At 40.8% G+C, this 24,172-nt stretch overlaps 1 protein-coding gene and 1 long non-coding RNA gene across 4 annotated transcripts in view; one reads left to right on the top strand and one right to left on the bottom strand.

Annotated features, from left to right (window-relative positions):
- LOC130704876 (uncharacterized) overlaps positions 1 to 15,476 on the bottom strand; it is a 37,459-nt gene extending 21,983 nt beyond the window's left edge. The window contains exons 1-2 of the long non-coding RNA XR_009005419.1: positions 15,373 to 15,476; positions 14,238 to 14,474 (exon numbers count right to left, since the gene is read on the bottom strand). This is a non-coding gene — a long non-coding RNA (uncharacterized LOC130704876). The remainder of the gene's footprint in view (positions 1 to 14,237; positions 14,475 to 15,372) is intronic.
- NDRG3 (NDRG family member 3) overlaps positions 1 to 24,172 on the top strand; it is a 58,864-nt gene that overhangs the window by 19,728 nt on the left and 14,964 nt on the right. For 2 of the 3 annotated variants that reach the window (XM_057529248.1, XM_057529249.1), the window contains exons 3-8: positions 6,215 to 6,320; positions 7,812 to 7,932; positions 9,761 to 9,823; positions 10,884 to 10,944; positions 11,994 to 12,080; positions 14,086 to 14,142. In XM_057529248.1, the coding sequence (XP_057385231.1) occupies positions 6,215 to 6,320; positions 7,812 to 7,932; positions 9,761 to 9,823; positions 10,884 to 10,944; positions 11,994 to 12,080; positions 14,086 to 14,142 (495 nt within the window). Of the gene's footprint in view, positions 1 to 5,905; positions 6,007 to 6,214; positions 6,321 to 7,811; positions 7,933 to 9,760; positions 9,824 to 10,883; positions 10,945 to 11,993; positions 12,081 to 14,085; positions 14,143 to 24,172 lie in introns of those variants that run through there. The other variant, XM_007193173.3, reaches the window with a different exon arrangement.

The following is a 24,172-nucleotide window of genomic DNA, read 5'->3' as shown; positions in this document are numbered from 1 at the left end:
CCGTTCTTCTGCCTCAGTTATTCTGCTATTGATTCCTTCTAGTGTAGTTTTCATTTCAGTTATTGTATTGTTCACCTCTGTTTCTTTGTTCTTTAATTCTTCTAGGTCTTTGTTTAGCATTTCTTGCACCTTCTTGATCTTTGCCTCCATTCTTTTTCCGAGGTCCTGGATCATCTTCACTATCATTATTCTGAATTCTTTTTCTGGAAGACTGCCTATCTCCATTTCATTTAGTTGTTTTTCCTGGGGTTTTATCTTGTTCCTTCATCTGGTACATAGCCCTCTGGCTTTTCATCTTGTCTGTCTTTCTGTGAATGTGGTTTTTGTTCCACAGGCTGCAGGATTGTAGTTCTTCTTGCTTCTGCTGTCTGCCGTCTGGTGGATGAGACTATCTATGAGGCTTGTGGAAGTTTTCTGATAGGAGGGACTGATGGTGGGTAGAGCTGGCTGTTGCTCTGGTGGGCAGAAGTCAGTAAAACTTTAATCCACTTGTCTGCAGATGGGTGGGGCTGGGTTCCCTCCCTGTTGGTTGTTTGGCCTAGGCGACCCAACGCTGGAGCCTACCCGGCCTCTTTGGTGGGGCTAATGACAGACTCTGGGAGGGCTCACGCCAAGGAGTACTTCCCAGAACTTCTGCTGCCAGTGTCCCTGTCCCTTGGTGAGCCACAGCTGCTCCCCTTCTCTGCAGGAGTACCTCCAACACTAGCAGGTAGGTCTGGTTCAGTCTCCTATGGGGTCACTGCTCCTTCCCCTGGGTCCCGATGCGCACACTACTTTGTGTGTGCCCTCCAAGAGTGGAGTTTCTGTTTCCCTCAGTCCTGCCGAAGTCCTGCAATCACATCCTGCTAGCCTTCAAAGTCTGATTCTCTAGGAATTCCTCCTCCCGTTGCCAGACCCCCAGGTTGGGAAGCCTGACGTGGGGCTCAGAACCTTCACTCCAGTGGGTGGACTTCTGTGGTATAAGTGTTCTCCAGTTTGTGAGTCACCCACCCAGCAGTTATGTGATCCGATTTTATTGTGATAGCGCCCCTCCTACCATCTCATTGCGGCTTCTCCTTTGTCTTTGCATGTGGGGTATCTTTTTTGATGAGTTCCAGTGTCTTCCTGTCGATGATTGTTCAGCAGTTAGTTGTGATTCCGGTGTTCTCGAAAGAGGTAGTGAGAGCATGTCCTTCTACTCCGCCATCTTGAATCAGTCTCCCCTTTTGGTTTGATTTTGTTGGGGTTTTTTTTGGGGGGGTGGGGGGTAAGGGGGAGATTAAGTACTAAGGATAGAGGTGACTTTATTCTCATTTGGGGAGAAAAAAAGAATCTTATAGAAAAAGCTGAGGCCTTTTATCACCACCCCCAATCTCAGTTCCCTTTTCCCCTGTCACTAGAGGGTTTATTTCTCTGACAAGCTCTGTCATAGCATGGGCGTGACAGCTGCCAACTGCCCAAAATTCACATCCTTCCAGCTTAGCAGCCTCACTGCTAAGAGAAGAGATCTTTACCTGTAACTTGAGGGAAGAGGCTAGGGGAGGAGTCTTATTGGCTTAGTATGGGTCACATGTGTGGGGGTCACATGCATATCCCTGGACTGCTCACTGTGGCCAGAGATTGGGGTGTCTGAATTGGCCAAACCTGGACCCCTTCCTACCTGGACTAGAGAGTCCATGTTCTGAAGGTGTTTTGGGCTGTTGCATGTGGGTTAAATAGTCATTCACTCTTTTTCTCCTCATTGTTAGCTAAGGCTGTGTGAAGAAGATATTGGAGTTGGCTTTGAAAAGACAGATAGGAAAAGATAGGTTTTATGTTGACGTATTGCAAAAGAAGCTTTCAAATGAAGAGCATGATTTGTAGGAAGTCTGAGAGTGTGGGTAGTTGAAAAGGAAAAGTCGATGTCTCAAAGAATATTGATTTAACCAGGCTGAAAGATCTAAGAGGTAAGAGGGGAGAGAGCTGAAGCTAGAGTCAGGGAGAATGTATTATAGAACTTTAAGAAGGAAAATGTGATTTACTCATAGGCAGAAAGGCTGAGTAATTGTGGAGGCAGATTCTTTTACTATGGGATTAAATGAAGTCATGCAAATGAACTTTATACCACTACACAGGGGTAAGGCAGTGGGGGCATTATATTAAAATTTCCTATGTAATAAATAACAAAAACTATGCCCAAGGCTCATACAGTAGCTTGCTTATTAGAAACAGAATAAAACTCATACTAATAAGAATGTTGACATTTCCAAGAGTATGTTGTCCTCCAAGTTTACCTAAACTGTTTCAGACTGGCCAGGGAGAGGAAGAAGCACTAATAGACATGACGTGATCAAAATTTAACTAAGTTCAGAGAGGTATGACAAGTCAGATTGTGTAATAACTCTGGTGACTGCACATTTAGCAGAAGGAAAAGGACTCAGAAAAAAAGGTGAACACTGATTATTATCAATTAATGGTAATATCCTAATCTCTCAACTACATCTTTGATTAAGAGGGAGAGGCAGTCTAAGATGGAGAAGTATGTTGTGGACCGATATGATTTCAGGTGGTTTTATAAGCCTGGAGAATAAAGGATCATGTTTTAAAAGTGCATAGTCTTGGAGGTGGTAAGTAATCAGAGAGTGCTGGGAAAGATCTATGACCAGAGCCTATTGGACACTTTCATTGTGCAGTCACACCCTCTAGAATGCTGGGGTGAAGGGTGAGGTAACTGGAGAAACAGCCTGTGCAGCAGCTGGTAGTTGGCTAAAGCAGAAGGGTGGCAGCAGCATCACCCCTGCAGTGGCCCGACCATTGAATCAGCTCCGTAGCCAAGGTCTCTGTGCACTCATCTCCAGATGGAGACTTGTTCAAGCCATTCACATATAAGGTCACAAAGGATATATTTACAAATCCACATGGATGTGAGTGTCTCCTTTCTTTTCATATTACTTTGAAAATGAAGAGAAACCATAAGAGATAGTGACAACCAAGGGTTGCTCCAAATAGGGCAACAGGATTGACAGATAGGGCTCAAGACTCTTGGCCTTTTGATACTTTGGTCGCTACACAATTTGAGGGCATATTATGGGGAGGTAGGGGCTAAGATCTCCTTAAAAAGTTGAAATTTTGTAAGCCAATTTTAACTCTGAATTTCGTCCAGATTATGAAATGATGACAAAGTAGTTACTTTGCCCTGTTGCCTCGTCTGCTTTTTAAATGTGTTCTCTTTTGCCCCATCTGTTTTATTTCCCTTTTCATCATCCTTCTGAACTTCCCTGACAGCTCACTATCCCCCACCCTCCGCTTGGCACCCTCCCTTTTCCTGCACACACTATCCCCATAAATTACCAGGTCTTAGGAGGTCCTGCTAACCCTAGGGCCAAAGTGTAAATTGTTTTTTTCCCTCAGTTCTCAGTAGCACAGCTGAGACCAAGCCAGGATATTTATGCAAGACTCTACTGAAGGCTTAGATATGACACAGGAAGGCTCCAGCAACTAGACTGTCAAGATGACAGATGGTTGCGCATTCTCTTCAATTTGGGTTCTCCTGTATTGTCACTCATCTGGCAGGGGCTGGTTTCTCCCTGTCTCCCTCTTTATTCTTTCTTTCTCTCAAGAAGTGAAACATGAGAGAGATCGAAGCCTCCTTAAGTTCATTTTCGGAATATATCACCTCCCAGAAGGAATCAAGTCCTAAATTTAGTGTACATTCCTTCTCCAAGTTTTTATACTTTAAATATATGTATGTAGGGACTTCCCTGCTGGAGCAGTGATTAAGATTCCGAGCTCCCAATGCAGGGGCCTGGGTTCGATCCCTGGTCAGGGAACTAGATCCCACATGCATGCCGCAACTAAGAGTTCGCATGCCACAACTAAGAGCTGGCGCAACTAAATAAATAAATAAATATATATATATATATATATATATATATATGTAAACATATACAATCTGTATAGTGTTGCTTTTTTAAAAAATCTACATACATAAGTCATATATCATATACAGATCCTTCTGCATTTCTACTCAGCATTGTTTTTTCAAGATTTTCTCTGTGTATTAATGCTTATAGTTCTAGTTCATTCATTTTTGTCTGCATCTCATTATATGAATGTCATAATTTATCAGTTTCCTTATTGATGACTAATTAGACTACTTTCAATTTTTTGACATTATAAATAAGGCTTCAGTGTATATGTATATATGTATATATATCTGCACATATCTTTTTGTCTGTGTGAGTGTGTTTGAGAATCGCTTTAGATTAGACCTAAAAGTAAAATTGCTGTAGGGTAGACACCTCTTAACTTTACTAGAAATTACCAAATTTTTCTCCAGAGTAGTCGTTCCAGGTTACATGCCTACCAATAGTGTATGAAAGTTCTTATTTCTCTACATCTTGGCCAACACTTGGCATTATCTGACTTAAAAATTTTTGCCATTCTGGTATGTATGAAATTACATCTCATTTAATTTGCACTTTCCTGACTGCTAATAGAGTTAACGTCTTCCTCTTCAATTTTCCATCACAGCATCCTATTTATTTCTTTCATTCACAGCACTGATCACAGGCTATTGTTATGGGTTGGTTGGTTTGTGTGTTTATTGTCGGCCTCCCTGTGTAGAACGTAATCTCTGTGAGAGCAGGGATCACATCTCTCTTGTTCACTGTTTTGTGCCCAGAGCTCAGTCCAGGGTCTGGTAGTAGGGGTTCAGTAGATATGTAGTTGTTTAGGGAATGAGCCTGACGATGGTGGTGGAGGGGGTTCCTCAATAAGTGATGTTACCACGTGAGAAATGCTCATACAGCAACAGGAATTTCTGTCTTTATATTCCTCCCATCCAAACCCTGTACTTCATTTCATAGCCAGTTCACAGTACCTGATTCTCTCCTTCATTTCTTATTCCCCCTTTTCAAGCCTTTGAAGAGGATGTAGCAAGCAGTAATAGAGAATAGCAGAAATATTGAGTCACTTGTGGTTTGATTTGCTAGAGAGATACCTGCTCTAGCTTGCAGCCCATGATTTGAGATATACTGATGTTCAATTAGTGTAAGATTGTTCTGTGCCCCACATGAGAGAAGAAACCAAGGCTCTGATGAGGTTCATTATTAGATAGGAAGTTAAGTTGGAAGTGCTTTGCCTTTGTTGGGATTCTTATTGACAGAGCTATTTTGTCTCAGCTACTGTAAGACTTCCTGAGATAGGTACGGACTTTGTCAGCAAAAATTCGCTAGGCTAGGTGTGGTAATTCATTTTTAAGAAATTAGATGTTGAAGAAGACTAGAATAAACTCAGTTACTTTTTCTAGAGTCTCTTTCTTTTCTACCCAACCACTCTTAGTGCTGGTCCCAGTAGCTCTGATTGCATCTTGTTCTAGCTTTATTCAGTTCCTGAGCTCTGCTCTGGCTGCATCTTAAATTTTACTCATTGCCTTGGTTAGGACCCTTTAGGATGCAGGGAACAAACCCACCCAAATAGCTTAAACCAGAGGCAATCCAGGGATGCCTCAGAACTTAACAGCACACACAGCCGGAACCAGGAATTAAAGTGGTGGAAATGCCTACTCTAAGCTCCCAAGTTTACTTCTCTTTTCAAGAGAAGAACCAAGCTGAGGATGGAATCTCTTAGTCCCAATTACAAATTCTCAGGGAAGGATGCTGACCTAGCATGGACCAAATGCCCACCTGACTCCAGTGAGCCATGGCCATAAGGTTACAGTCTACAGACAAGGCGGCCAAGAGCCACTCCTGTACTGTATGGATGACACAGAAGGGCAGCTCCCAGGGAAAGGGAGAGATTTTAGGCAGATACACCCATAGGTGCTATTGAAATGATCAGTTGTTGAACATGCATTTAGAGGCTCTGAAGCCTCTGTCTTTTTACCCAGCAGCTTCTTCACATCTTCTGCTTCCTTAACTTTCCTTTCCCCAGGTCTTACCTGCCTCCTCACTCAACTTGCTGATCTCCTCGCCATACCCGGTTACGAATATATTCTCAACAGATCCCTGGCTTCCCCCACTTAAGAAAGTGAGCTTTGTAGATAAGGTATATTTTTCCTTAGTTTGTTTATCTGGAAGGAATTAAAAAGTAGGAATATTCTGTATGATATAACATCTCTCTAGTAGGCTTATAATTCAGCGATGTGTCCTGCCCCAGCTAGTGGGAAATAGCAGTGAACTGGGTATTTTGAAACTTCAGTAACCTGGGAAGTCCATTCTGCCCTTGCTGAGACCTTTATGTTCTCTTGTTACAGGAACATGATATAGAAACAACTCACGGTATGGTCCACGTCACTATAAGAGGCCTACCGAAGGGAAACAGACCAGTTATTCTGACATATCATGACATTGGCCTCAATCGTATGTATTTGATTTTATACCTTCCCTATTTTATTATAATACATAATCTTTGTATATTTTTTAAAAACACACAAGAAACCCCAGTATTCTAATAAACCATAAGTTTTCTCCTCTCTGCCTTAACCTTCCCTCCTCATTGCTACATGTTAATGGCAGAATTAAAGTTCCTGGGAAGTATGCAGTTGAATGCGTTTTTGGGGGATACTGGGATTATATCTCACTTTGTGTCATATCTGCTAAAGGACTGAAGATTATATGATGAACTGGTTAAGAAAGTAGAACTGAAATCAGTTTTTTTTTAAAAACAATCTGTGCTTTGGGTTTTTTCATATTTCGGGTTAGAAAATTCAGAGTTTGAACTTAACTTTGTTGTGAGCTCTTCAATAAATTAGTAAAAGTATTCTTATTATAGTCTGTCATGAGTGACTTTATTTAATTAATTAATTAATTATTTAACATCTTTATTGGAGTATAATTGCTTTACAATGGTGTGTTAGTTTCTGCTTTATAACAAAGTGAATCAGCTAGACATATACATATATCCCCATATCTCTTCCCTCTTGCATCTCCCTCCCTCCCACCCTCCCTATCCCACCCCTCTAGGTGGTCACAAAGCACCGAGCTGATCTCCCTGTGCTATGCGGCTGCTTCCCACTAGCTATCGATTTTACATTTGGTAGTGTATATATGTCCATGCCACTCTCTCACTTTGTCCCAGCTTACCCTTCCCCCTCCCTATGTCCTCAAGTCCATTCTCTAGTAGGTCTGTCTTTATTCCCGTCCTGCCCCTAGGTTCTTCATAACAATTTTTTTTTTTAAGATTCCATATATATGTGTTAGCATATGAGTGACTTTAAATGGACTTTTCTAGATGGTAATATAAGATTCTGGCCCTAGCCCCAGGCATACAGAGTCTACGTACATGTGTTTTCTTTCACGCTCCTCTGGCTTTCAGAGGTGGCCTGCATTTGAGGTTACAGTCTAGTGCTGGAGCTTTTGTTGCCTCTTTAGCATGAGAAGGAATTTAAGCAGTTCCACCAACAGGGTAGAAATTGAAGCAGAAACCCCTCCCTGCACCCCAGCAATTTTGCCAAGAGACAGTCTTCCACGTGGTGAATGTAAGCAGCGTAAGATACTCACTTTAGCCAGGCTCTTGTGATATGGTCAGTATCTCTCTGTTAGGTAGGGGAATAAGATACATGAAAAATGACAGTATTATGGGTGTAAGATTGTTTTGTGAAACACCAGGATTGGTTTCCACTTTGTAGACATTCTGTAGAATTGAGGATTAGTTATCCTTTTCAAGTTGTTGAGATGTCTGGTAGTCAGCCTTTAGGGCAGCTTGAATCAGACAGATTATTCAGACACTTCACTTTAGTGAAACAGTAATTAAAAGGGGGTGAAAGAGGACGATGATATGGAATTGATTGAGTAGAGGAAAATTGGGGAGAAATGGAGAACTTGTGACTTATGAGTGTTTTGCTCTTGCAGATAAATCCTGTTTCAATGCATTCTTTAACTTTGAGGATATGCAGGAGATCACCCAGCACTTTGCTGTCTGTCATGTTGATGCCCCAGGCCAGCAGGAAGGTGCACCCTCTTTCCCAGCTGGGTAAGACCACAAGCAAGACCTTCTGGAAGACACGCACTCAGAGGGCAAACGGCTAAGCTCCAGCGGGAGCAGTAGCCGTGTGCTTCCCTCCAAGCTGGTTTCAGCACAGCCTACAGGTTATACTTGTCAACCGACCATCTGCATATTTCCTCTCCTTGTTCTGAGAGGACTGTTATGTACAGTCTGTTCACGAACACTGCGTGTTTTCCCATATCCAGGAATGGCCCTCCATGAATGGGAGCCAATCACAAGGCATTAGTGTCTGGAACACCCACTTCTCACTGTCTTTTAACTGTCTCCTTCCTCATCTATTTTAAATCTGTCATTTTTGTGTCCCTCCCTGAAACTCCCAGCTACCTAGGCCCAAACTCAGATCCCTCTGAGCTTCCTGGGAGCACCTCCCCACCCTTACCTTCAGTCTGGTGACAGGAATTTGAATATCAGTGTAACCGTTTATTTGGAGGAGCTGCCCAGTCAGCTGGAGGTGCATTTAACTGGACGTGGGCACGGAGCTCTCAGCCTCATCCTAAGCCTGCCTTGCATGGCGGAGCCACAGTCTCCCTGACTCTTCCCTGCACAGCATAATTATTGAGGAGGCCTTGGAGGAGGAAAGAAAGCACAAGCTGTGGAATGCTAATTCTCCCCCTCTCCCTTTACTCATCTCCAGAGCTGCCTTTGCCAGTGACTGCTGTGAAGTAGACCATTGCAGTGTTCGAATAATAGCTAACACTTACATAGTACTCAAACAGTATTCTTGACGCTGCATTGCATACTTTACATTTATTAACTCATTTAATCCTTGCAACCCTGTGGGATAGGTTTACTGTTATTCCCATTGTACAGGGGAGGATATTAAGGCCCAAAGATACTAAGTGCCTTGGCCAAGCTTACATAACAAATAAGTAATAGAGCTGGGATTTTTAACCCAGGCAGTCTGGCTCCAGAATCTATGTTATTGACTACGTCCAAGCTATTCTGTCTCTTAAACACAAATTGGCCGGTGACCAGTTTATATCCAACAAGACTTAGATCCAGTTCCTTTTTTCTATTTTATGTACAAATGGCTCAAGAGCACTCCAATGCTTGAAGTGTTTCAAGCAGAGGCAGGCTGACTTCCCTGTCAAACGTAGAGCAGATCCTACCCCGTATGTAGGGGGTTGTCTGAAGATCCCTTCCATCTTTGATGCTGTAATTTCTATGCACACTTCCTACTTTTCTTGGATTCTTGCTCTGAGTCAGTTTCGGGTTTGCCTGACTGTCTTAGGATCCAGTGGCTTAGATCATGAAGCAAATTCAAAAGCAAATAATAAAGTAACCGGGTTATTCTAGGCCTAAGTAAAACAAATCAGCCTCTATGATGAGGAGCCCAGGATTTGCGACTGTGTGCCTAGGCCCAGTAAAGCTTTGTTTACTTTTGCACTTAGCTGCCTAAACCTAAGCAGCAGACCAAGAGCAGTAAGTTGACTCTTACTGCTAGAAGTTTACTGAGCCTGAACCCCAAATGAAGTGGTTATTAGGGGTTTGGAAATACCCTGGAGAGAACCGTATTACCTGTTCTTTTCAAATGGCTTCCTCTCGTCCCAGAGATTGCTCTTCAGGTTATAGAAACACGTAGGGGTTTTTTTGTTTGTTTTTTACTTTCCTCTTAGTGTGGCAGTTGTAGAGAGTCACACAACATGCCACAATCATTTCCAGGTACCACATCACCTCCTTTGAGCCTTTGGTAAAGGGAATGCTTTTATCTAAGAACTCTGTACTTTTCTAGCTGTTCTAGTGATTGGGAACTGTGAGTACATTCTAATTCGGGAGGTATCCTTCTGGATTTCAGGTACCAGTACCCGACAATGGATGAGCTGGCCGAAATGCTGCCTCCTGTTCTCACCCACTTAAAGTAAGTTCATTCTGCAGTTCTTTCACATGGTTTTTGTTTTTTGTTTTTTCACACTTTCTACTATGTGTCTGATCTGGGGGATATGACGATGAGCAAAACAGTATCGTCACTACCCTCGTGGAGTGTGGAGCTTACATTTTGGTGTGGGAAATAATTGACAACAGGTAAGCAAACAAATAGTCGCAACCTACGTCCTATAGAAGAAGTCAGTGGGGATGTTGTGATAGAGAATAAGGGCAGGGTCTACACAGATAAGGCTAATTGAGGATTGCCTCTCTAAGAAGGAGTCCTTTAGATTGAGACCTGGAGGATAAAAAGGAGTTACCTAAACAGAGAGCCAGGACAAGAGGATTCCAGACAGAAGGAATATGTCCAAAAGGCCTGAGCCAAGTGAGCAAGTGGGAGAAAGGCACAGGGTGAAATTTGAGAAATAGACAAGGACCAGAATGCACAGGTCTCACAGATCAGGTAAGAATTTGGGATTTTATTCAAAAGACAAAAAACACCAAAGGGTTTTAAGTGCTATCCAATTTAGTCTTTTAAAATGATCACTCTAGATATGTAAATTGCACATCAGTAAAGCAATTTACATTTTTAAAAAGAAATTACTCCAGCTGTGGAGAGAATGGTTTAGAGAGGGGTAAAAGACAAAAAGCAAGGGACCAGTTAAACTGTTAAAACAATCAGGCAAGTGATAATGATAGCTTGGTACTGGATACTGCCCAGGGGATGGAATAGAGTAGGAGAAGGCAGATGGAAATACTTTGAAGGTAGATTTGCTGATGGGTTGGATATGGAGGTATTAGGAGAGTGAGCTGTCAAGGATGACTCCCAGGTTTTAGTCATATTTCATTTAATCCTTAAAATCAACTTAGAAGTAGGTGGTCATATTCTTGTTTTATAGGTAGGGAACCCAGGCTCAGGAAGTTAAAGAAACCTAACCAAATTCTACATCCAGTAAGCATCAGAGCCAGATTTGAACCCAGTTGCATTCTTTTCATTATGCCATCCTACCTCCAAATGAGTTAACCCTATTGATGTTGGTGTGTCCCATTCACAGTCTGAAAAGCATCATTGGGGTTGGAGTTGGAGCTGGAGCTTACATCCTCAGCAGATTTGCAGTAAGTACATGGAGGATTAGTCTCAACACCCTTGAGGCACTGCCTAGGTCACAGCTCTTACTGCTGTGTTAGATGACAGGGAACTGTTGTGGATCTTATGTCAGTTTTTCTATAAATTCTGTCAAAAGATACAGGTTTGTATAAGGCCTTGCTTTGTACTTATAGCACCTGAAGAATAACAAATGAGGGCAAGATATCATCAATAAAAATAATTCTCAGAGAATACTTATGGTGGAATTTCTTACAACCATTAAAATTTTGTAAGAAGAGCTTGTAATGATATGCAATTCACATACACCATAACCTTAACAAAAAGGTTAGAATACAGATGCACATAAAGTTTGTCATAGGCATAGGAAAGAACTGAAAGAAAACATACGAAAATACTAACAGATTGATGTTGTGTGGTTAGATAATATGAGATTTTATTTTCTGCTTTTTATAATTTCTCTGTTTATCAAATTTTCTATAGTGAGCATAATCGGAGGGGAAAAAGTAAGCTGGAAAGTTTTTAGTTTACATAGAAATGTTCTTATTGATTTTTATTTAAGGAACTCTTTCCCAAATGCCTCCTGGGTAAAGGGCAGTCTTCTGGAGGGTGGTATCACCTATTCATGTGGTTTTAGAAAAAAACTTAAGAAGTTGCTATTGGGGACAAGGTGTATGAGTATGAAATAGCCAGTCTAAGCCTCAGTAGCCCCTTATGCCATGTAGTCCCAAGGGCACTGCCCCAGCAGGGGAGACCCACCATGAGCTAAACAACTGTAGAGATACCAGGTGCCGTCCTCTGCTGTGGAAATAAAAACCATCTCCCCCGTAGATCTTTGCCAGGCGAGATCATGTGACGGTAATTTAGGAAGCTGGTTTTCCAGATGCTAAGCTAGATTTATAGAGCTATTTTTCTAAATATCCTCCCTAGCACCTCTCTGACCTTTCTTACTTTCAAATCTGAGACATTGAGGCCTAGTAAGAGGTGACTAACCATGCTGCAGTATTTTTAGAAGAAGCTGAGAAGGGGGCTCTTTACTGTTGTCTTTGTCTTGTTTCAGCTCAATCACCCAGAGCTCGTGGAAGGTCTCGTGCTCATTAACGTTGACCCTTGTGCCAAAGGCTGGATTGACTGGGCAGCTTCCAAAGTAAGACCAGTGTCCATTGGCTCATCTCTTGGTTCCTTCTCAAAATGGCTTATCTGGTTTTTATTTTTATTTTTTCATTCATACAGTCAAGGGCAAGAAGTTTTAAGTATACAGCGTGATGAATGTTTACACATGTAATCACCACTTAGTCAGTATACAGAATATTTCCAGCTCTGTGCTTAATACTTCCTCCCTTTCCCAGAAATAACTGTTATTCTGACTTCTACCACCATAGATTGGTTTTATATATTCTTAAACTTCATATACTTGGAATAATAGAATATATATTCTGTGTATCTTGCTTCTTTGATTCATCATTGTCTGTGGGTCTCAGTCACGAATGGAATACTATGCAACCAAAAACTTATGGTTTTTTTTTTGGTTATTTAAGGAAATGTGAAAATTCTCATGTTTAAAAAAACAGACAGTAAAATTTTGTTAAATACATATATGCATAAGAAAAGAAGGAAAATAATTTGCTACCGGTAGTTACATCTTTGGCTGGTAGCATTACGGATGATTCTTATTTTTATTTTATGTATTCTATGTTTTCCTAATTTTCTATGATAAACATGTATTGCTTTCATAGTTATTTAAAAATATTAAACTATTCCACCTGCCAGCAGACCAGATTCTAAAAAGTTTATCCATTCCCCCACACATTTAACTTCTGGAGAAATGATGTATTTCCTAGCTTTGGATGAAATATATTAACAATGCTGAGGAAAAGAATATACAAATCAATTTTCACTGCAAAGTAAAGGAGCTGTTACAGTAGAGGATTACTGGACTGAATGTCAATGTTATGACATAGTATAAGTGTGTTTCATGTTTGGTAATTGCAATCATTGTTGCTTTTGTTGTGGTCATCCATGTACAATGCTTGGTGTCAGTCTATCTATCTCTTGTAAAAATAAAATACAGTGTGTGTGTGTGGAAAAAAAAAAAAAACAACAATGCTATTGCCAGATGCTATGGAAATTCTTTCTTACAACCTGACTTATTTAAAATTTGTTCTAATTCCTATCTAGGATGTGGGTACATTAAAACTTACCTGAACACTCTTAATAACGTGATACAACCTAGTAAAAATTCTTATAAAGCTTTAGAATGACCTTATGAGTATTAAACATGAAATGAAATAGGTTATTAATTCTTACTATCTTTAATTTATAACCTGTGGATCATTGATAACCCATGTGAGGATTTCTGGGCTTCTTTCTTCCTTAATCTTTCTGGGACTACGTGATCCTGCTCCACCCATATCCACATCTGTCCCCCTGATTTCCTCTTGTCTGTCTCCACCCCCAACTCAGTACTTCACCTCTGATCCAAGTCAGCAGTAGGAATTGAGCATAAAAGCAGCAAAGAAGGAAGGCTTAAGGGGAATCAGCAACATAATTTGAGATGGAAATTTTTCTGAAAATAGACTAACAGTCTGCAGATTTACACAGATTGATGCATTTATTAGACTGTGATGTGCATAGTTTTGAAATGGGAAAAATTAGGAGAAAAATGTTCAAAATGCAAGAACATTCTGTAAACATAGCAGTTTCCTCCCACTACTTGAAATGAAGATAGCAAAACTAAAAGAAAGAAAAAAAATTGTTTTTTCTTTTGGATGGCTTGGGAGTAGTTGTAAGCCATTCCTTATTAACTGTAAACCCAGTGTAACTGCAGAAATACAGGCAGGAATGAAGCAGCTAATAGCTGTGAGTTCTCGGTCCCACGTTTTCAAAGAAGTAATGGCAGCATTTCTTCTAGCCACCTATTTCAGAGCAGGCTATATTATTACCCTGGAAGGAAAACTTTTCGTTTTTTTCTGACTTGTTTCTTGTTCTCAGGTTTCCTGGGACCACCATCTCACAAAAATGTGTGACACTGAGTTGTGTTGTTTATTTGTTGAAGGATAACATATATACAAGAAAGTGCACCAGTGAAGTGGACAGCTTGATAAATTTTTACCCATGCTAACTCCCTTGACACCAAGTTTTTATCTTTGTAGCTCTCGGGCTTGACAACCAATGTTGTGGACATAATTTTGGCTCATCACTTCGGGCAGGTAAGTGCCTGTGCCGGCCAGGAGAGCGGTGTGTTTACTGGCTTGTGTGCAAAGTCTTATTCACCTCAGGAAAGAAGGGGTGCCCCAGAACTCACCTGATCCCAGTGGGCTACCACTTTCCGTGCCGTGTGAGATGCACGTGGCCCAGCAAAGACCAGTCTTAGGGGAGAGGCATGAACTCAGTGCCACGTGGCTCTTGGCATTTGGAGAGAGGAGAGAAGGCAGCCCCCACCGCCGACCTGTTCCCTGTGAGCAGATGCCATCTGTTCATGTTTGACAACATCACGTGCCTCGCCAAGCATCTCTGGAGCCAAAATGAGGTCTGGGAAGGGCTTCACAGAAATAGAAGTTTCAGAGAAAAAGAAACCAAGAATGTTAGTGCTGAAAGAACCTTAGAGATTATCTTGTTCAAACCCCATGTCTTAGTGGTGAGGAAACAAGTCCACAGAGGAAATGACAATTATATGGATAATTGTTACGTGAAAGAGGGGATCCCAGTCCTCTTTTCAGAGAGAAAGGGAGTTGGGTAACAGAAGTCTTACACCAATTACAATGTGTGTTTTCTCCTACACCACCAAACAATTCTCAGACACCAGCTGGGTGTCCTGCAGTTCAGCTCAGTGATGCCACTGTCTACCTGGAGATAGGTCAGATCCAAAAGATGGGGGCTCGGTCCTAACCACCAAGCCACCACCACTGCTCCCCCTTCCCCCACTTCAGCCACCAGTTGCCACTCTAGGTTGTCGTCACCTGTGCTTCTGACCAACCAGCTATATAGATCAGAGGTTCCAACGACCCCCTCCTTGGGTTCAGTTAATTTGCTGGAGCGGCTCAACAGAACTCAGAGAAACATTGTACTTACTAGATTACTGGTTTATTATAAAAGGACATATGACTCAGGAACAGCCAGATGAAAGAGATGCATAGGGCAAGTTATATGGAAAGGGGCACGGAGCTCCCATGCCCTCTAGGGTGCACCAGTCTCCCAGAACCTCCACGCCTTCACCAACCTGGAAGCTCTACCAGTCCCGTCCTTTTGGGGTTTTATGGAGGCTTCATTACAGAGGCATGATTATGTGGCAGTCAATTCGATGGCCAGCTCCTCTCCCCTCCCCGGAGGTGGGGACTGGGTGGGATTGAAAGTTCCCACCCTCTACTCACAGGGGCTGGTTCCATCTAGAAGTGACTTAGGGGCTTTCCTAAAATCACATCATTAACAAAAAAAGATACCTTTATCACTCTCATCAGTTTGGAAATTCCAAGCATTTTAGGAGTTCTGTGCCAGGAGTGGGATGAAGACCAGACACATATTTCTTATTGTAAATCACAACATCACAGATGACCTATGAAGAAGGAATAAATGGGCAATGAGTTTGGAGAGCTGTGAGGTGTCTGGAGTTGGGGAGATGAAAACAATATAAATAGGAGTAATGCAGGCTCAACTGTAGTCTCTGTACTGAAGGAAAATGGTTGGTGGGGAGAAAATTAGCATTTACTGAGTACTCATTCTCTGTAAAGCACTTTGACAAGTACTTTTAGGTACAAACTCAGTTATTTTTCATATGGTTCTATTAGACTTATCTTAAAATGGAGAAACTAAGGGCCAGAGAGGCAGCGTAACTTGCCACCATTGTCCAGATAGCAAGTGGTTTGAATCCAGGCCAAGCTAACTCCAAAGCCCATAGTTTTTTTCTTTCATTGAGATTTTATTTTATCAAAGGTACACATTCACCTATATTTTAGAGTAGAGAAGTTCTGCAGGGCTTATGACAAAGAATCTGCCACTCACCCTATTTCCTTCTTCTTAGATTAATTCTTTTAGCTGATTCTTTAGGGTTTTGCCTCTTTAATTAAGGTATTTACTTGCATATAGTAAAGGACACAAATCCTAAGTGCATCTCAGTGACCTTTTATATTACCTACGTATACTTCTTTGTAACCACAGCCAAATCAAGATACATAACATTTCCATCATCCCAAAAAGTTTCCCTCATGCCCCTTCCTAATCACTATAATCCCCCTCCCCAAACAAGGTATTCACTGTTCTGTTACCTCTATACATTATCTTGCCTGTTCTTAAACTTTATGTAAACGTAATTACAGTGTACAATCTTCTGGGTCCGGCTTCTTTTGCTCTGTATAGTCTTTGAGATTCAACCATGTCATTCTGAGTATCAGTAGTTCATTCTTTTATTCTGTGTAGCAGTCCATTGTTATATACCATGAATGTTCCTATGAACATTTGGGTTGTTTCCAATCTTTTGTTTTTGTTTTACTATTATATTTATTTATTATTATTTTTTAAATTTTATTTATTTTTGGCTGTGTTGGGTCTTCGTTGCTGCACGTGGGCTTTCTGTAGTTGGGGCGAGCAGGGGCTACTCTTCATTGTGATGCGCGGGTTTCTCACTGTGGTGGCTTCTCTTACTTCTTAGAGCACGGGCTCTAGGCACGCGGGCTTCAGTAGTTGTGGCACGAGGACTCAGTAGTTGTGGCTTGCGGGCTCTAGAGCACAGGCTCAGTAGTTGTGGCGCATGGGCTTAGTTGCTCCACGGCATGTGGAATCTTGCTGGACCAGGGATCAAACCTGTGTCCCCTGCAATGGTAGGCAGATTCTTATCCACTGGGCCACCAGGGAAGCCCTGTTTTACTATTATAAATAAAGCTTCTATGAACATTCTTTTTTTTTTAAATATTTATTTATTTGGTTGCGCTGGGTCTTAGTTGTGGCAGGCAGGCTCCTTCGTTGTGGCACGCAAACTCTTAGTTGTGAAGTGCATGTGGGATCTAGTTCCCTGACCAGGGATCAAACCCAGGCCCCCTGCATTGGGAGCATGGAGTCTTACCCACTGCGCCGCCAGGGGAGTCTCCTATGAACATTTTTATATGTGTCTTTTTGGACATATGCTTCCATGTCTCTAAATATGCGTATATTTCCACTTGTTGATTTTTCATTTGTAGGCATTATCTGTTCGCATTTCATTATGAAAGATGACTTCTCTCATATACACATACACACCGACCCCATGACACACGTTTGTGTTTTCCACCGCTTCATCCTCCCAATATAATGTAATTTGGATTAGATCAATTTCCAGGATTTACACTAGCATATAAATGTTATTCAGAGCTGAGCCATGACAGATTTCTTTTTCTGTACATTTCCCCTTTACCAAGTGACAGTGTTAGAATTTTTAAGTAAAGGCCACTGGGGGGACACTGCAAGGTGATAGTGGCAGGAAGGCACTTCCTTTCCTTTTAAAAAAAAATTTAGGACTTCCCTGGTGGCTCAGTGGTTAAGAATCCGCCTGCCAATGCAGGGGACATGGGTTTGAGCCCTGGTCCGGGAAGATCCCACATGCCTCGGAGCAGCTAAGCCTGTGTGCTACAACTACTGAGCCTGTGCTCTAGAGCCCACGAGCCACAACTGCTGAGCCCACGCGCCTAGAGCCAGTGCTCCGCAACAAGAGAAGCCACTGCAAGGAGAAGCCCACACACTGCAATGAAGAGTAGCCCCCACTCGCCGCAACTAGAGAAAGTCCATGCGCAGCAACGAAGACCCAACACAGCCAAAAATAAATTAAAAAAAAAAATTTAGCCCAAGAATCAGGGCTTGCCATACAGAAGGCCTGGTGACACTCATCTCGGCAGTCTTCAGGTCACACTTTCTCCATCCTGTGGGCTGTTTCCAGGGTCCAGTCAGGAGACAGAAACCACACACTTTGAGTTGAGAAAATTTAACATAAAATATTGTTAACTAGTAGAAGGTTGCTTACTTCTCAAAGAGGTGAAAGAGGACTCTCAGGTGTCCAAAAGTAGCAGGTGGAAACCAGCAGCTACTCCTAGGCAGAGTGCATGTGAACACTCAGGGAACTAAGGACTTAGTTGGGCCCACCCCCACCAAGCCTGAGAGTCATGTCTCTTCAAGGAAGGTAAGGTTTCCACAGAAAGTACAACCAGCTAGGAGTGAGAAAACTTGCCAGAGGGTGAGGGCCGTAACTGGTCCATAGAGCCATTCACCAGATGAGGGAGACATTTGTCTAAAATAAGGTCTGAACAGCTGCAGAAGCTCCAGAAGCTGCAGCTGGATGGGGGAGAACCTGGGCCTAGGGTGCAGCTACAGCTTTTCTACGAGAATTCCTGACACCTTGAACCAGTGGCTCCTGTGCTCAATTTTAAAAAGGGACTGGCAAACGGAAAATGTTTATGCATTCTAGCTCCAGTACTACAAAGAACAGTGGATCTGAGGCTGAGGGTAACTGGAACAGGTTCTTTGCCCAATGGCTAGTGATCCCTGTCTGCCCGGATTTTATAAGGGTGGATCACTGAAAGGCCTGTGTGCACCAGGTGAGGCTTATCCCTTGGGCGATTAGACTGGGCCATTTCCTTGGGGAGCCCCTGATGCCAGCAGCTTTAGGTCTTTTCTCTGGGACTGGTCAGATTCCCCAGATAAGCTTTGAGGTTACACACCAGACACTAATGTTAGTATTCTTGGAGCCAAGTTCAGAAAAAGAGAGCCTCAACATTCAGGCTTTAAACTTTCACTTAAACTTCATGTTTTCAGTATGGTGTATCTACCCATCTGGGCCTGTGGTCTTCCAGATCAAAGACCTTGTGTTTTATCGTTTCCAGAGAATAGACCTTCAGTCTTCTTCTGGGGTGGGAAAAGGGAAGTCCCCCAGAATGCAGGGGAGGGATCAGGAGCTCTGGCTGCTTTATGCTTTGTTCCCATTGGACCACAGGTGCAGCTAATTAGAATGATCATAGTCTTTGGTTTGTTATATGCCCTCATCATTAATTGGTCCATGCACGTAACCCACTTTTATTTAGTTAATTAGCTAGTTATTTTTAATAATGTAATAAGCACCCAAGATATTACCACCCAAAGCAAAAGCTAGGGTTTGACAGTAACCTGCATCTAACCAAATGATACTCTGAATTAACCTGTCCCCCTGCTTTTCTCACCCTGAGGAAACTATCATCTTTTATCAGTCCTTTGTTTTCCTTTATGATAGTCTTACTGAATTTATATGTGTTCTTTTACATGATGTACATATTTCTAATTATAAAAGGATATTATGCTGATGTAATTTGGGGAACTTTTTTCACTTAAAATTGCCAAGATTTATCCACATTACTGCTGGATGACTGTGAACAGTTTTGTATAGCCTCCTGCTTTATTCGTACGAAAGTCCATCTTGGGTGTAAGTTTAGGAGTGGAATTGCTGGGTCTTAAGTGTTCATATATCATAAAATTCACACTTTTAAGGTTTAGTGGTTTTTAGTATATTTATGGAGTTGTGTAACGTTGCACTATCTCATTTCAGAACATTTCCATCACCCCAAAAAGAAACACCATACCTCTTGACAGTCACTCCCTATTCTCCTTCCCCCTGTACTTGGCAACCACTAGCCTACTTTCTGTCTCTGTGGATTTGCCTATTCTGGACATTTCTTAAATGGAATCATATAATATGTGGCATTTGTGTCTGACTTCTTTCACTTAGCATGTTTTTGAAGTTCATCCATGTTACAGCATGTAGCAATACTTCATTCCTTTTTATGGCTGAATAATATTTCAGTGTATGGATATACCACATTTGGTTTATTAGTTGATGGACATTTAGGTGTTTTCCACCTCTGGGCTATTATGAAAAATGTTACTATGAACATTCATATACCAGTTTTTACATGGACATATGTTTTCAGTTTTCTTGAGTATATACCTAAGAGTGGAATTGCTGGGTCACATGGTAGCTGTGTTTAACATTTTGAGAAACTGCCAGACTGTTTTCCAAAGTGCCTGCACCATCTACAGTCATACCAGCAAAGCATGAGAGTTCCAGCTTCTCCACGTCCTTGCCAACATTTGATGGTGTCTGTCTTTTTCATTATAGCCATCCTAGTAGGTGTGAATTAGTGTCTCATTATGGTTTTGATTTGCATTTGTTTATCTTCTTTGGAGAAGTGTCTATTATAATCTTTTACCCATTTTTTAGTTGGGTTATTTATCATTTTATTATCAAGTTGAAGATTTCTTTATATGTTCTTGATACAGATCTTTAGATATATGAAATGCAAATATTTTCTTGCATTTTGTGGGTTGTCTTTAACTTTCTTGATGGTGTCCTTTGAAGCACAAAAGTTTTTATTTATTTATTTATTTTTGTTTGTTTAACCTAATGAAAGCATCTTTTTTTGTTTTGTTTACATTTTATTGGGGTATAGTGTTGATTTACAATGTTGTGGTAGTTTCAGGTGTACAGCAAAGTGAGTCTGTTATACATATATCCACTCTTTTTTAGATTCTTTTCCCATATAGGCCATTACAGAGTATTGAGTAGAGTTCCCTGAGCTATATAGTAGGTCCTTATTAGTTATCTATTTTTTTTTTTTTGTGAATGAGATTTTTTTTAAAAATTTTATTTATTTATTTATTTATGGCTGTGTTGAGTCTTCGTTTCTGTGCGAGGGCTTTCTCTGGTTGCGGCAAGTGGGGGCCACTCTTCATCGCGGTGCGCGGGCCTCTCACTGTCGCGGCCTCTCTTGTTGCGGAGCACAGGCTCCCAGACGCGCAGGCTCAGCAATTGTGGCGCACGGGCCCAGCTGCTCCGCGGCATGTGGGATCTTCCCAGACCAGGGCTCGAACCCGTGTCCCCTGCATTGGCAGGCAGATTCTCAACCACTGCGCCACCAGGGAAGCCCAGTTATCTATTTTATATGTAGTATTGCATATGTGTCAATCCCAGTCTTCCACTTTATTCCTCCCCCCACTTACCCCCCAGTAACCATAAGTTTATTTTCTACATGAAGCACAAAAGTTTTAATTTTGCTGAAATCCAATCTATTTTTCCTTTTGTTGCTTTCACTTTTAGTGTCATATCTAAGAAACCATTGCTTAATCCAAAGTCATGAAGATTTACTCCTATCCTTTCTCGTAAGATTTTTATAGTTTTAGCTCTTAACATTTAGGTCTGTGGTCTATTTTGAGCTAATTGTTTGTACATGGTGTGAGGTTGGAGTACCAGTTCATTCTTTTATATGTGAAAATCCAGTTGTCCCAGTACCATTTTAAAAAAGACTTTTCTTTGTCCAGTGAATTGTCTGGGCTCCCTTGTTGAAAACCAGTTGATCATAAATGTAAGGGTTTATTTTGGAAGGCTCATTTTTATCCTGTTGATATTTGTCTAGCCTTATGCCAGTATCACAGTGTCTTGATTACTGTATCTTTGTAGTAAGGTTTGAAATAGGGAAGTGTGAGTCCTCCAACTTTGTTCTTTATCAAGATTGTTTTGGCTGTTCTGGATTCCTTCCATTTCCATATGAATTTTAGGGTCAGCTCGTCCATTTCTGCAAAAGAGCTAACTGGGATTTTGATAAGGGTTGTGTTGAATCTGTAGATCAATTTAGAGAGCATTGCTATCTTAACAATACTGTTTCAATCCATGCACATGGAGTGCCTATCCAGTTATTTGGATCTTTTAAAATTTCTTTCAGCAACGTTTTGTAGTGAAGTCTTCCCACTTCTTTTGTTATATTTTTTCCTAAGTATTTTATTTTGGGGGTGCTATTATAAATGGAATGCTTTCTTAATTTCATTTTTGAATTGTTTATTGCTAATGTATAGAAATACAATTAAGTTTTGTATATTGACCTTGTATCCTTCAACCTTGCCAAACTAATTTATTAGCTCTAATTGTTTTTTTGTGGATCCTTAGAATTTTCTACATACAAGATCATGTCATCTGCAATAGACATAGTTTTACATCTTCCTGTCCAGGCTGGATATGTTTTATTTCTTTTTCTTGCCTAGGCAGAGCTTTCTAGGCCCTGGATAGAACCTGTGGTACAGTGTTGAATAGAAGTGTTAAGTGGACATCCTCATCTTGTTTCTGATCTTAGGGGAAGCCATTCAGTGTTTCACCATTAAGTATGATGTTAGCTGTGGATTGTTCATAGATGTCCTTCATCAGGTAGAGGAAGCTCTCTTCTATTCCTAGTTTGTTGAGCACTTTTATCATGAAATCGTGTTGGATTCTGTCAGATGCTTTTTCTGTATCTATTGAAATGTATGTGTGACTTAGGTTCTTTATTCTTTTAATATGGTGTATTACATTTATTGATTTTTGTATGTTGAACCAGCCTTGCATTCTCTGGATAAATTCCACTTGCTCATGGTGTGTAATCCTTTTTATATGTTGTTGCATTTGGTTTGCTAGTATTTTGTTAAGGATTTTTGTGTCCATATTCATAAGAGATATTAGTCTATAAGTTTCTTATGTGGTCTTTGTGTGGTTTTGGTATTAAGGTAATACTTGGCCTCATAGAATGAGTTGAGAAGTATTCTCCCTTTTATTTTTTGTAAGAGTTTTGGAAAGGTTGCTGTTAATTCTTTAAATGTTTGGCAGAATTCACAGTGAAGCCATCTGGGCCAAAGTTTTTCTTTATGGAAAGTTTTTATATTACTAATTTAATCTTTGTTTCTTCTTGAGACACTTTAGGTGGTTTGCGTCTTTTTAGGAATTGGTCCATTTCATGTAGGTTATCTAATTTGTTGGCATACAGTTATTCATAATATTCCCTTATAATTATTTTTATTTCTGTAAAGCTGATAGTGATGTCTCCTCTCTCATTCCTGTTTTTAGTAATTTTGAGTTTTATCTCTGCTTTTCTTGGTCAGTCTAGCTGACTAATTCTCGATTTCATTGATTTTCCCCATTCTTTTTCTATTCTCTCATTTATTTCCACTCTCATCTTTATTATTTCCTTCCTTCTGCTTGCTTTAAGTTTCCTCTCCTTTTTCTAGTTTCTTAAGGTGGAAGGCTAGCTATGAATTTGAGATCTTTCTTCTTTTTTAGTACAGGAATTTACAGCTGTAAATTTCCTTCTAAATATTAACATAGCTGCATCCTATAAGGTATTTTCATTCATTTCAAAGTATTTTCTAATTTCCTTGTGATTTCTGCTTTGATCCATTATCATTTAGGAGTATGTTGTTTAGTTTCCCAAATTTCCTTCTGTTATTGATTTTTAATTCATTTCACTGTGGTCAGGGGATATTCTTAGTATTTCATTCCTTTTCAGATTTATTGAGACTTGTTTTATGTCCTAACATGGTCTATCCCAGAGAATGTTCCATGTACACCGAGAATAACATGTATTCATTCTACTGCTGTTAAGTGGAGTGTTGTATAGATGTCTGTTAGGTCTGGTGGTTTATAGTGTTGTTCATTTCTTCTATTTCCTTGTGATCTTCTGCCTCATTATTCTATCCTTAATTGAAAGTGGGGTATTAAAGTTGCAAACTGTTATTGTTGAATATTCTATTTCTCTCTTCAATTCTGTTTCATTTTGCTTCATCTGTTTTCATTGTTATGTCTTCCTGATGTTATATCTTTTTTTTAAAAAAATTATTTATTTATTTATTTGGTTGTGCTGGGTCTTAGTTGCAGCAGGCAGGCTCCTTAGTTGCGGCTCACTGGCTCCTTAGCTGTGGCATGTGAACTCTTAGTTGTGGCATGCATGTGGGATCTAGTTCCCTGACCAGGGATTGAACCCAGGCCCCCTGCATTGGGAGCGTAGAGTCTTAATCACTGCGCCACCAGGGAAGTCCCGGATGTTATGTCTTTATTAAACAGGACTTTCAACCAGTCATCCTTTGTACCATGTTTACCCTCTGCTTGCAGGGAGAACTGGTGCGGACAAATCTGGGGTCTTTTCAGGCTCCTTGGTACATGATTACTGACTTTTTTCACTTTGCCCACTGCCAGCCTAGCAGCCTTATTGAGTCTGTTAAATGAGTGATTACAGTCTTCCTTCTGCTTTCCGACTTTCAAAATGTTATTGCTGTTGTCACTTTTCTTTGTTGTCTTTGTCCTTATGAGTTTATGGCTTATAAAGAAAAAAATTTACTGTTATTTTTATGATTTTTCTGGAAGGAGTAAAGCTGTATTTTAATCCAGTATCTTTAATTGGAAGTTTCAGAGACCATGATCTTTCCACTGCATAGTGCTAGATAGAGTGGGTACTT

Source organism: Balaenoptera acutorostrata, chromosome 15, assembly GCF_949987535.1.
Source record: "Balaenoptera acutorostrata chromosome 15, mBalAcu1.1, whole genome shotgun sequence".
Taxonomy (NCBI): Eukaryota; Metazoa; Chordata; class Mammalia; order Artiodactyla; family Balaenopteridae; genus Balaenoptera; species Balaenoptera acutorostrata.
Note: the sequence above shows the minus strand (reverse complement) of the source record. Positions and strands in the feature narration are given on the sequence as shown.